This window comes from Aethalodelphis obliquidens, unplaced genomic scaffold, assembly GCF_003676395.1.
Source record: "Aethalodelphis obliquidens isolate GAN/ISIS:26980383/991018 unplaced genomic scaffold, ASM367639v1 scaffold7, whole genome shotgun sequence".
Lineage (NCBI taxonomy): Eukaryota > Metazoa > Chordata > Mammalia > Artiodactyla > Delphinidae > Aethalodelphis > Aethalodelphis obliquidens.
In genome coordinates, this window is record NW_020837951.1 from 1,825,951 (window position 1) to 1,838,980 (window position 13,030).

Consider the following 13,030-nt stretch of genomic DNA (forward strand, 5'->3'; position numbering starts at 1 on the left):
TACTAAAGTTTAAATCAGCTATTTTATTTATTTATTTATTTATTGCGGTATGCGGGCCTCTCACTGTTGTGGCCTCTCCCGTTGCGGAGCACAGGCTCTGGACGCGCAGGCTCAGTGGCCATGGCTCGTGGGCCCAGCCGCTCCGTGGCATGTGGGATCTTCCTGGACCGGGGCACGAACCCGCGTCCCCTGCATCGGCAGGCAGACTCTCAACCACTGCGCCACCAGGGAAGCCCTAAATCAGCTATTTTAAATAACAAAGAACTAAAGGAAACCAAAGTATGAGGACAACGTCTTACCAAAGACAATATCAATAAAGATGAAGGAATTATTAAAAAAAGAACCAAATAGAAATTCTGTAGTTAAAAAGTGAAACATCTGAAATAAAAAATTTGCTAGAGGAGATCAACGGTAGATTTGAGCAGGCTGAAGAAAGAATCAGTAATCCAAGGAGCTCAACAAATTCCAGTGGATAAATTAAAAGAGATCCACCACTAGATACATCATAATCAAAGTGTCAAAAACCAAAAGCAAAGAAAGGATCTTGAAAGTAACAAAAGAGAAGTGATTCAATAAGATTAACCAATGATTTTTAATCAGACACCATGAAGGCTAGAAAGCAGTGGGACAAAATATTTTAAATGCTGGAAGAAAAAAACCCTGTCAACTAAGAATTCTATATCAGAAAAAAATATCCTTCATAAAAAGGGGGGTGGTTGGGCTTCCTTGGTGGTGCAGTGGTTGAGAGTCCGCCTGTCGATGCAGGGGACACGGGCTCGTGCCCCAGTCCGGGAAGATCCCACATGCCGTGGGATGGAGTGGCTGGGCCCGTGAGCCATGGCCGCTGAGCCTGCGCGTCCGGAGCCTGTGCTCCGCAACGGGAGAGGCCACAACAGTGAGAGGCCCGTGTACCACAAAAAAAAAAAAAGTGGGGGGTTGGTTAAGAATCCACCTGCCAATGCAGGGGACACGGGTTCGAGCCCTGGTCTGGGAAGATCCCATATGCCATGGAGCAACTAAGCCCGTGTGCCACAACTACTGAGCCTGTGCTCCAGAGCCCACACGCCACAACTACTGAAGCCCACGTGCCTAGAGCCTGTGCTCCACAACAACAGAAGCCACCGCAATGAGAAGCTCACGTACCACAACGAAGAGTAGCCCCCGCTCGCTGCAACTAGAGAAAGCCTGCACACAGCAATGAAGACCCAACACAGCCAAAAATAAATAAATAAATAAATAAATATTCTCTTTAAAAAAGGGGGAGGAAGAAGAAGTAGAAGAAGGATGAGGAAGAGGAGGAGGAATTCAAACATTCCAGGAAAATAAAAACTGAGAAAATGTATCACTTGCAGAGTTGCTGTACAAGAAATACTGAAGGAAAATTTTCAGGCTGAAAAAATGGGAAACTAGACAATAACTTGAGTCCACATAATGAAATACAGACAACCAGTAAATATATAAGACAATTAGGTAAATATAAAAGACAAATTAAATGCATTTTTGTAATTTTCTTTTTCACCTGTCTGATTTACAAGATTGCTAATAAGGCAATAATTATGAATCTGTGTCAATGGCCACAAAATGTATAAACATGTAATTAGCATTACAATAACAGCACAAAGGACAGGAGAAGACATGGGGCTATACAGGAGCAAAGTTTTTGTATACCATAGAAATTAAGTTGGTATTAGTTGATCTAGATTGTTACAAGTTAAGGTGCTAATTGTAATCCCCAAGCCAACTACTAAGAAAATAACTAAACTATATAGTGAAAGAAGAAAGAAGTGCATTAAAATGGTAGTGTAGAAAATATCTATTTCACATAATAGAAGGCATTGATAGAAGACCAGAGGAGCAAAAAGGATATAAGACATATAGGAAACAAACAGCAAAATGGCCACTGTGCTATTACACTTTGTGGATGGATTAAACACTCCAGTTAAAAGGCAGAGACTGTTACAGCCCAGACCTACTCTACTCCACCTCTTTGCATGACAGACATTTAACAGAATAAAGTCAACGTATACACACTACTGTGTATAAAATAGATAATCAACAAGGACCTATTGTATAGTACAGGGAACTCTACTCAATACTCTGTAATAACCTATATGGGAAAATGTTGGGAGCCAAGAAGTTTTCGCCATTAGAAGATGGCCGATACCCTGCTTCTCTTCCTGATTTATGAGATAGAAGTTCGCGCCTAAAATGAAAGCCCGCGCACGCAGCACCAATGATGATTAGCCAAGTACTTCCCTCATTTTGAATCCCGCCCCCCTTTCTCTGCAGTGTATAAATACAGCTACCGCAGCAATAAAAGTTTGAGGCTTGATCAGGATTCTGTCTTGCCTCCATTCTTTCGCGTCTCCTGCCCTTCCCCCTTTTTTCAACCCCCACAGGTTCCTCCTCGGACTCACAAGGATTTGTCCTGCTGGTCGGGACTCCCGGGGACGCCCGGGGCCGTACACAGAAAAAGAATCTGAAAAAGAATAGATGTACATATATGTATAACTGAATCACTTTGCTGTATACCTGAAACTAACACAACACTGTAAATCAACTATACTCCAATATAAAATGAAAATTTTTAAAAAGGGCAGAGACTGTGAGAATGGATTAAAAAACCACGATCCAACCATATGCTGTCTACAAAAGACAATTTAGATTCAAAACCACTCACAGACCTAGATTAGGCTGAACTAAAAGGATTGAAAAAGTATGCCATGGGAACAGTAACCAAAAGAGAGCTAGAGGGGCTACACTAATATCAAACAAAATAGACAAAGACAAAAACTGTTACTATGGACAAAATAGGACATTTTTAATGATAAAAGAGTTCAATCCATTAAGAAGAAATAACAATTATTAACATGCATGCACGTAACAACAGAGTCCTAAAAAGTTACAGAATTGAAGGGAGAAACTGACAATTCAACAACAACAGTTGGAGACCACAATACCTAACTTTCAATAATGGACAGAGAAACTAGACAGAAAATCAAGTAAATGGAAGGCTTGAAGAACACTGCAAACTAGACCTAAGAGACATCTGTAGGGCTTCCCTGGTGGCGCAGTGGTTGAGAGTCCACCTGCCGATGCAGGGGACATGGGTTCGTGCCCCGGTCCGGGAAGATCCCACATGCCGCAGAGCGGCTGGGCCCGCGAGCCATGACCGCTGAGCCTGCGTGTCCGGAGCCTGTGCTCCACAACGGGAGAGGCCACAACTGTGAGAGGCCCGCGTACCGCAAAAAAAAAAAAAAAAGACCCTACAAGAGACATCTGTAGAACATTCCTCCCGACGACAGAAGGATATTTGTTCCTCTCAAGTGCACATGGAACATTCTCCAGGAACGACCGTCTTAAAGACCATGGTAAAATAAGTCTCGATAGATTCAAAAGGATTTGAATCATGTAAAGTTGTTCTCTGACCAACATGGAATAAAATTAGAAATAAATAACAAAAAGAAATTTGGGAAATCCACAGATATGTGGGCATTAAACAACACACTCCTAAATAGTCAGTGGGCCAAAGAAGAAACAGCAAAGCAAACTGTAAAATACCTTGCGATGATTGACAATAAAAACACAATATCCCAGAACTTGTGGGATGCAGTGATAGCAGTGCTTATAGCAAAATTTATAGCTGTAAGTGCCTACGTTAAGAAACAAGAAAGATCTCAAGTTCATAACCTAACTTTACACATTAAGGAAAAAGAAAATGAAGAACAAATTAAATTACGGCAAGCAGAAGAAACAATGATAAAAATGAAAGAGTAAATAAATGAAATAAAGAGTGGAATAAGAGAAAAATCAATGAAACCAAAATTGGTTCTTTGAAAATAGTAACAAAATTGACAAACCTCTAACTAGAATAACCAAATAAAAAGAGAGAAGACTCAAATTACTAATGTCAGGAGTGAAAGAGGGGACATTACCAGCAACCTTCAGAAATAATTATGATTATATGAGCAATTATATGCTAACTGATTAGATAACCTAGATGAAATGGAGAAATTCTTTGAAAGATATAAATCCTGAGAGATTCCTAGAAAGACTCAAGAAGAAAGGAAAAATTTGAATAGGTCTCTAACATGTAAAGAGATTGAATTAATAATAAAACATTTTCCATGAAGAAAAGCCCAGGACCAGAAGACTTCATTGGCAAATTCTACCAAATGTCTAAAGAAGAATTAATACGAATCCTTCACAACCTATTCCAAAAATTAGAAGAGGATTCATCCTAGGAGACCAGCATCACCCTGACGCCAAAACCCGACAAAGCCATCACAGGAAAACTACAGACCAATATCTTATATGATATAGAGGCAAAAAGTTTCCACAAAATACTAGAAAACCACATCTAGTAGCACATTAAAAGGATTCTACACCACAAACTAGTGGGATTTATTCCAGGGATGCAAGGTTGATTCCACATAGAAAAATCAATCATTGTAATACACCATATTAATAGAATAAAAATTAAAACCACATGATCATTTCAATATATGCAGAAAAGTTGCTTGACGAAATCCACCGTCCCTTCATAATATACACATTCAACAAACTAGGGATGGAAGGGAACCTTTTCAACCTGGTAAACCAAAAACATAGCAGCAACAACAAAAATAGGTAAAACGGACTTTATCAAAACTAAAAACTTACAAATTCAGGTGAATATTAGAGAGTATCAAGGGGAAATGTAAGCCGCCCCGCGGCACGTGGGATCCTCCCGGACTGGGGCACGAGCCCGCGTCCCCTGCATTGGCAGGCGGACTCCCAACCACTGCGCCACCAGGGAAGCCCTAAAATATTTATTTTAAAATCAGTTAATGGGGATTATATGGGTGTTCCTCTCTTAATCTGTTAACAAATTTATTATATACCATCTAATGTGGAAACATGATTTTCTGCCTTAAATCACTAGGTACTGAATACATTGTTGGATTCGACCTGTTAATAAATTATTGGGATATTTGTATGTTTATTCCAAGTGATGGCTCTGCTTTTTTTTGTCTCCTGCATCATCCCATCCAGCTTTGTTAGAGGACAGTCCAGACTCCGCATCTCTCTGTGCCCTGGAACAGACCGTATGAGCCAGGATCCATGACGGCGGTTTGCTGGTTCTCATCCATAGACTGAGAAGATCTGGCACTGGAACCGTTCTTTACTTTCTAGAGTTATTGTTCTTTCAAAGTTTTCTTTTTTAGCCAATATTGGTATTTAATAGTTTTCTAGAAATGTATCCACTTTACCTATATTTTCAAAGCTTTAATATTATACATAAATTGTTATTATATGTAACTATACCTATAGCAATATGTGCGTATATTATGTTAGACGTAAACTGTTCTTATGATTTAAAAATCCCCGTTTCTGTCGCTGTATACCCCCTTTCCATTTGTGATGCTCAGAAGTGGTTGCAGAACAAGCGTCCTCCGAGGGTGACCTCTTTGTCCAGCTCCTCTGTCCAGGGGAAATCTCTCTATCACAGTTTAGCACAGAAAAGAGCAGTGCATTTTTGGCATATGAAGTTTGATATCAATAGTCTTACTAGTAGCAATTACCTTTATGTTCCTGAAAGCTGGTCATGAGGGTCATGGGGCTGCATTTGTAAAAGAGGGCAGAATTTGATCTGCAAGCAACTAAATTAAGCTTTTATATCAATGTTTATTAGACTAAGAGACAGCAAGTTTCCGTTTCCTGTCCTTTGTGGAGTTTGGGTGTTGGCTGAAGATGCAAAGCTAACTGGCAGGTGCCTCTGCCGCATCCCTACCTAGTTTCCAGAAGTTTAAAGGAGCCGTGATGACGTGTGCAGGGCCCCCAGGTGTCATGAGGCCTGTGAGGCAGACACCTTAGGTCCCGGCCCTGTGTCACCGCCTGAGCCGCCCGGGTCCCCAGCCCACGCGCATCGGCCAGGAAAGACTCAGACAGGAGTGTGCACTGGTTTATGGCTTTATTGCTGAAGGAGGAACGCCCCCGAGCAGGAGACCCCAGGCGGGGCCCGGAGGGGCCTGGGTCCCAAGAGGGGTGACCTTGGTCCTGGTGCCTCCTGACCCTGCTGGTGGGGGAGGTGGGGGTGATGTCGTCTGTCCCCAGAGGGGCCAAGGCTCCCGGGCCCTGAAATGGACACGGGGCTCTCCTGTGATTCCTGGGGAACCTGCTGGACCCTCGCCAGCGCCCCCTCCCCGGGCTGGGCCTGGGAGTGCAGGACGGCCCCTCCTCGGGAGAGGGACCCCCCGCCTCCCCCCTCAGGTGGAGTGTCTGTCACCGGTGCCCGCTTCTGGGGCCTCCACCTTGGCCCTCGGCCCTGCCCAGAGGGAGCAGGGGGAGGTCAGCAGGCGAGTGAGGCCAGGACACAGGAAACGACCTCCCCAAAGGCCACCCCTCGAGAGTGGGCACGCAGCCAGCGGCTCTGCAGTCGTCAGGAGAGACCCCAGCTTCCAGCCATTCCCGCAGGGGGACCCCAGGGCCTGATGGGGGAGCCCGGGCCCCACCAAGACCCCCACCCTTTGCACGTGCCCAGGATGTGGGGCAGGGGGGTTACGTTACCTCCAGGGCGCCGGCAGGAGCTCACCTAGACGCGGCACTGCTCTGTGGGGGAGGGAGAGCCGTGCGGGAGGGTCAGGACGGGACTGGGCGCCCCAGGGACAGAGGGGCCTGGCAGGGGGTGGGGAGGCAGGGGCCCACCTCGGGGCGCTGCACCTCCACCCCCTTCCTCCCGGGAGCCCTGGGGAGAATGGGGCTCACCACGGGAGGAAGTCTTCCCCGGGGCTGGTGGCTTTCTGCCCAGGGAGCCGGGGCGGGGCCTGGGAGCTCACCTTCCAGCTGGGTCGGGCTGAAGGAGAGCCGGATGTGCATGGGCAGGGGCTTGATGGCTTTGTTGAATTTCTCCATGACCCCGTCGTCCACTTGCAGGGTCCTGGCTGTGGGGGAGGGGTCAGTCCCTGGGGGCACCCCTGCCCCCCCCAGAGCTCGGGGACGCCGAGGGCCCTGCCCCACCCACCTTCCCAGGGTGGTCTGCAGGGCGCAGCGCCCCCGCCCTCCGGGGCCCCTGCCCTCCCCGCTCGGCCCATTCCCCTCGTCGTCCTCCCGGTGCACTGCAGTGGGGGTCTGCACGGCAGCCCTCTCCGGACGTCTGGGTCTCCTCCTGCCCTCCCCGCCCCACCCCGGGGCTGGCTGACTTATGACCAGGAGCCTGCACTGCCTGATGCCCACGGCCACTTCCCTGGGAACACACAGTGGCACATGTCTGTGACAATAAAGATGTCACCTGACATTTGTTTTCAGGACGTTATAGTTGAAAGATGTCTCTGTGACTGAATTCTTATTTGGTGAAGTAATTGAAACTCCTGGGTAACAAAGGCTGTTGGATTCATAGTGACCCACCGGCTCCATTGCGATGGTCACACCAGTCACTGAGCTTGCAGTCCGCCTGCCCCTCAGCCCGCGGTCTGTCCCTCGTCCCCAACCACCCCCCGGCCCACAGGAGACCAGGCCACAGGATGCGACCCTCTCCCGATGACCCCTCACCCCTCCTCCTCTTCCTCAGGTGTCAGGCTCCCCCGTTCCCACGCGCTCTCCACAGTGAGGACCACACCGCGGGTCTCCCCGGGAAGCAGGGCTTGGGCGCATACCCAGGTACTGGCAGGTCAGGCTGCGCTCGGGGTCAGCCGTGTTTTCCATGCAGAAGAGCAGGTAGTTTGTGTAGTCGGAGTCCAACACGAAGATCTTATTCTCATTCAGGACTGGAAGGGAGACCAAGACAGGGCAGAAGTAAGTTCCAGCGGGGGCAGTGCTGGCCAGCTCCTCTGGTCACCACCCGGCAAGGACTGGGCCGGGAGTGCCTCCTGCACTCCCCGCACGCCAACGTGCCGCAGCCCCTTCCCCAAAGCCGTCCCCAGGCCCATCAACTGTGGCTGCGCCAGAGACGTTCCACCACCTCCTGGACTCAGGAACACGCAGCGCTCAATCCAAGATGCCCCCCGGGAGCCAGAGTGGTCAAGAAATGCACATATATACAATGGAATATTACTCAGCCATGAAAAGGAACGAAACTGAGCTACTTGTAATGAGGTGGATGGACCTAGAGTCTGTCATACAGAGTGAAGTAAGTCAGAAGGAGAAAGACAGATACCATCTGCTAACACATTTATATGGAATTTAAGAAAAAAAAATGTCATGAAGAACCTAGGGGTAAGACAGGAATAAAGACACAGACCTACTAGAGAATGGGCTTGAGGATATGGGGAGGGGGAAGGGTGAGCTGTGACAAAGTGAGAGAGTGGCATGGACATACATACACTACCAAACGTAAGGTAGATAGCTAGTGGGAAGCAGCCGCATAGCACAGGGAGATCAGCTCGGTGCTTTGTGACCGTCTGGAAGGGTGGGATAGGGAGGGTGGGAGGGAGGAAGACGCAAGAGGGAAGAGATATGGGGATATATGTATATGCATAACTGATTCACTTTGTTATAAAGCAGAAACTAACACACCATTGTAAAGCAATTATACTCCAATAAAGATGTAAAAAAAATGAAAGAAAGAAATGGGGTTGTCACGCGGACCTCAGGTGAGACTGGGCACCGCCGAGCGAGGGAGGAGGGGAACGTCCCAAGAACGGTTACATTGCGGGGCAGCCCTGAGCCGTGGGAACTGGGGCGGCAGGAGTGAGGGTTGCCCTGACAGAGGCCAGCGGGCGGCAGCGGCTGCACCGCAGGGTCAGGTAGCTTCAGGGGCAACGCCAGCATCCTGAGCCAGTGCGGGCAGGTGGCTCTGGAGCCCCTGGGGCAGGCGCCCTGGCAGTGGTCAGTTCTTGTCTGGCACAGACAAGAGTGAGTGAGTGAGTGAGTCCCAAGGTGGCCCAGGCTCCCAGCAGGAGCGGCCCTGGTGGAAGCCCCCTGCCCCCCATGGCGCTTTCTCATCTTGGATTTAGTGAGGAATGAGTGAGCCAGTGGATGAGGGAAGGAACCCGTCTCGTGGAGATGGAGGAACCCATGTGGTGGGCTGGGGGCCGTGGGGCATCCTGACCGCTGACAGTGGCTCTGAGCTCCGCCTGGACGGGCACAGATGCTTCCTGAGCTCAGCCTGAGGGGCCCGAGCTCCCGGCAGAGAGAGCTTGGAGAGTCACCTTGGGGAGTGAGGCCAGCCTAGCAGGGGCCTGTCCACGGCCACTGGCCCCACAGCACCGGGCAAGGGGGCAGGGAGGGCAGTGAAGCTGGTGTAATGACAGCGTCACTCGTCACCCCAGCCCCTTAGCATCCTCGGGCCCGGTGCCAGCCCCCTGCACCTGCCCAGAGCCCCCCAGGGTGGTGGGGCTCCTACCACAGACCCGACACTTACAGTTGATCTTGAACACAGCAGGGATCTCGGTTTTTTCTGCAATGATTTTCTCCTTAACACACCCGTCCTTGTCCCTGAAAGGCAGGCGTTTCCTGAGCCACGTGCACAGGCCATGCACTGTTGATCAGGCCAAACTGTGGGCCAGGGCGGAAGCTGGCCCCAGGAGGGGCCCGAGCCGGTGGGGGGCATTGGAGCCCAGCTGGTCACCCAGGCCTTGGCTGCGCTCACAGTAACCTCTAGGGCCACGGGTGACCAGGTTGGACAGGCCACAAGAGGTCAGACGGAGTGAGGGAGAAAAGGGCCGGGAGCGGCCAGGCCCCGCGGTCCGGGGCAATGACCTGCACCTGCAGATAATCCTGGGGTTCAGGTCCCCATCTCTGCACCCCACCCCAGCTCCGAGGGCAGATGGGGCTCTCCCCCCTCTGCTTTGTCTCTGTGACATCCCGTTCATCTGAGATATCGAAGTGTTCAGACCAGAAAAGATGCAAAACGTCTCCCCGTTGCTCAAGTACATTCGTAATCCTTAACCTAACACAGAATTAAAGTAACTGCCTGAATGCACATATCCTTACTACGTGTTTCCACTTCAGTGGATTTTATCTCCCTCTCCAAGTCAACTAAAATGATGTTTTATGTTCATTTATTTTATTATGTTCCGAAGCATCAAATTAATAAAAGTTAAAAAAAAAAAAGCCCTGGGTGGGGCTCCGAGGGCCCCATTTCCCGTCCCTGGGGCCCTGGTCCTGCCCAGACTGCAGCCGGGTCCCACCAGGAGCCCTGACTGCCGCCCGCCCCCTGCTGGCCTGCAGCCCCGGCGGGGTGTGGGGACCACGCGCACCTTTTCTGCAGGAAGATCTCCAGGTCGCCCTGGGGCGTGGGCCTCAGCTCCTCCACGTTCACTCTTAGGGGGGCGCTCTCGGTGTCCAGCAAGGAGATGTCGCTGGCCGCCATGGCCACGGAGTGCCACGTCCCTGCCACCTGGGGAGCGGGCTTGATCGGCACTCCGGGGGCGGGAAGGGGACCCCGTCCCCACGGTGGGCTCTCTGTCCCACCCCGACCTGAGGCAGCCCTGAGACACCCCCTCCTCGGCACCCTGAGGAATGTTCTCCCTAAACTCACTCTGAGCCCCAAGAAGGACCCGGAGGAGCCCATCACACAAGTGGGAATGTTTGGACCTTGGGGAGACGTGGCTGGAGGTGGGGAAAGGTTGGGGGGCAGAGAGACCCTATTAGGGGCTTAGCTGTGTCCCTTTAACCCCCAGAGCCTCAGAACATAACTCTTTGGAGACAGGGTTTTTAAAGAGATGACAAAGGTAAGATGAGGTCATTAGGGTGGGCCCTGATCCAGTGGGACTGATGACCTCATAAGGAGAGGAAATTGGACACAGGGATGACCAGGTAAAGACACAGGGAGAAGACAGCCGTCTACACGCCCAGGAAAGCGGCCTCAGGAGAAACCAGCCCTGCCGACACCCTGATCTCAGACTTCCAGCCTCCAGGATGCGAGACGATAACCGTGTTGTTTAAGCGGCCCTGTCGGGGGTATTTGTTAGGGCGGCCCTGGCAGGGTAATGCGCACCCCAGACATCACAGCCTCCTCTGTCTCCCCTTGGCCTCTGAGACCCCTGCCCGCCCTGCAGCGCACCACCCACCCAGCCCCCCTCGAACCCTTTGGATGTCCAGGTCCTCCATAGTCCGGATGACGCTGACAGCCTGGGCGCCACACGTGAGGGCCAGGCCCAGGGCGAGCAGGAGGCACATCATGGCTGCAGGCTTGGTGGCTCTTCTGGGCTCTGGAGGGAGACGAAGGCCGAGGCACTGGGCTCGGGGTCTTATATAGGAGGAGGGCCAGCGGCCAGCCTGTGCTGGGCTCCCCGCCACGCAGTTCCCCGAATCCCCTGTGACTCACCCTCAGGCCCTCGGGTGGCTTCCTCAGCTGGGACAATAGGAGGCCTTCTTCCCTCCGAGGCCAAGCAGGAAGGTCCCCTGCGTCCCCGGGACTGGACGTCTCCTGCTTGGCCCCAGAGAGGAAGGGTCTGGGGTGCGAGTCCAGGCTGGCCGCCAGCGTCAGGAACACTTCCTGGGTCGGGCTCATGGACAAGGACAGGTCAGAGCCAGCACTGAGGACAGCTGTGTCCTGGAGGGCGGGCCTGTGGGTCGGCCGGGGTCCGGAGAGCCCCATGCCAAGAAGGACCCAGGGACGTGAGCCAGGGGGTGGCCGTCTGCCCCGAACAAGGGGGTCCCGTCACCCGCACCCATCACCCCTCTCTTGTGGGCTGCCCTTCCTGGGGGCTCCACTAGCTCCCGGGGCCTCCCACCCGGTCCTGCTGAGCGAGGCCTCCCGAAACGCTATGGTCCTGCTGGGTTCCTCCTGCTTCTGGTACACTCTCCTGTCTCGGGCATCGGCTCCTCCAAACCCCACGGACGTGGCCTTGGGCGAAGGGTTCTCTGCGGTCACCCCACCCCCTGCAGGCTGGGGTGAGGGTGACGTGGGGCTCAGGTGGAGCTCCAAGGATGGGCCTGGCCTGTAGTGAGATCTCTGCAAGTGTCTGCTGCCCAGTTAGGGTAGCAATAAAGACAACAATGCTGACAGCAGCAGTCAGCCGAACCCCCAGAGCCACCCAGCGGGAAGGTGACCTGACCGTTGGGGGTGCAGCGGAGCAACACCGCGTGCTCCGTGTCTGTGAGCGTGATAGAAAGGTCCACAGTATCTGAATCTTCGATCCACCGAATCTTACGTTTTAAATCTCCCAGGGCACTTCCCTCCATACTGCTCAAGTCGCCTTCAGCACCTTGGGAGGGACGGGGCCCTGGCGCTGGGCGTGTACCTAAGTCTGGAGGGGCATCGAGCAGGACACAGAAGCATCTGTCTCGCTGAGTCCACCTTGACAACAGCACCCCCGGGGGCTGTGCAGGCCCTGTGTCCCGTGCCAGGGGGGCTGCAAAGGCCATCAATTGACATTCCAAGTGATTAACCTGCTCATCTCGGGGTGGCGGGGGCGTGGACTCTGGGGTGGGGGAAAGGGGCAAGGTGGGGATATCTCCCGATGGTGGGAGACTTGGAGGGTCGGCCCCTGTGCCCCCCCCCGACGTGTAGGATCTTTCCAGGTGGCCACTGTCATTGTCAGCGTCTTGGGAGGCTAAGGGGTCTCCTAGACTAGCTCTGGTTTGCTATCTGGCCTCTGGTTTCTTTCCTGTAGAGACCACTGGTTACTGCGCCAGGAAAGAGTCCGTGCACTGGAGAGACTGCAGGACCCCAGGCTGCCCTCAGACTCCCCTTTCCTAGGGTGGGGGCCGTGAAAGAAGGAGGAGGCTCGGGCAGCCCCAGTCCTCGCCCTGATCTGTTTTATCTCCTTTAATTCTTGCGACAATCCTCCAAGCTCAGGGTCCCCAGTTCCCTCTGTTACGACAAGCCACAGGCAGTTATGGAGTTGAATTCTGTCGCCCCAGAACACACGTTCACCCAGAACCTCAGGATGGGGCCTTATTTGGAAACAGGGTCTTTACAGGTGTAAGTAGTTCAGATGAGGCGTGCTGGAAGGGGGCTGATGTACTGTCTGGTGTCCTTGTAAGAGAAGACAAGGACACGGAGGGGACACAGGGAGAAGGCATTGAACGCGGAGGCAGAGATTGGAGCGCGGCTTCTACGAGACCAGGCTCCAAGGACTGATGCAACACCAGCAGCTGGAGA

General features: G+C 52.0%; 1 protein-coding gene across 1 annotated transcript; it reads right to left on the bottom strand.

Annotated features, from left to right (window-relative positions):
* Nucleotides 1-5,942: 5,942 nt before the first annotated feature.
* Nucleotides 5,943-11,105, bottom strand: LOC113620200 (beta-lactoglobulin-like). Its single transcript, XM_027105971.1, has 7 exons — nucleotides 11,008-11,105; nucleotides 10,179-10,318; nucleotides 9,341-9,414; nucleotides 7,635-7,745; nucleotides 6,819-6,923; nucleotides 6,550-6,591; nucleotides 5,943-6,117 (listed from the first exon to the last, which is right to left on the bottom strand). Exons 1-6 carry the CDS (start codon nucleotides 11,101-11,103, stop codon nucleotides 6,575-6,577), a joined length of 543 nt encoding a protein of 180 aa, XP_026961772.1. The 5' UTR covers nucleotides 11,104-11,105; the 3' UTR covers nucleotides 5,943-6,117; nucleotides 6,550-6,574.
* Between the last annotated feature and the right edge of the window lie 1,925 nt (nucleotides 11,106-13,030).

Excerpts from the sequence above, each read along its gene's own strand:
- LOC113620200 (XM_027105971.1), bottom strand. The coding sequence starts at position 11,103 with ATGATGTGCCTCCTGCTCGCCCTGGGCCTGGCCCTCACGTGTGGCGCC. Across the intron at positions 10,319-11,007 it reads AGGACCTGGACATCCAAAGG|GTGGCAGGGACGTGGCACTC; the intron begins GTTCGAGGGGGG and ends CCCGCTCCCCAG. Across the intron at positions 9,415-10,178 it reads GAGATCTTCCTGCAGAAAAG|GGACAAGGACGGGTGTGTTA; the intron begins GTGCGCGTGGTC and ends CCTGCCTTTCAG.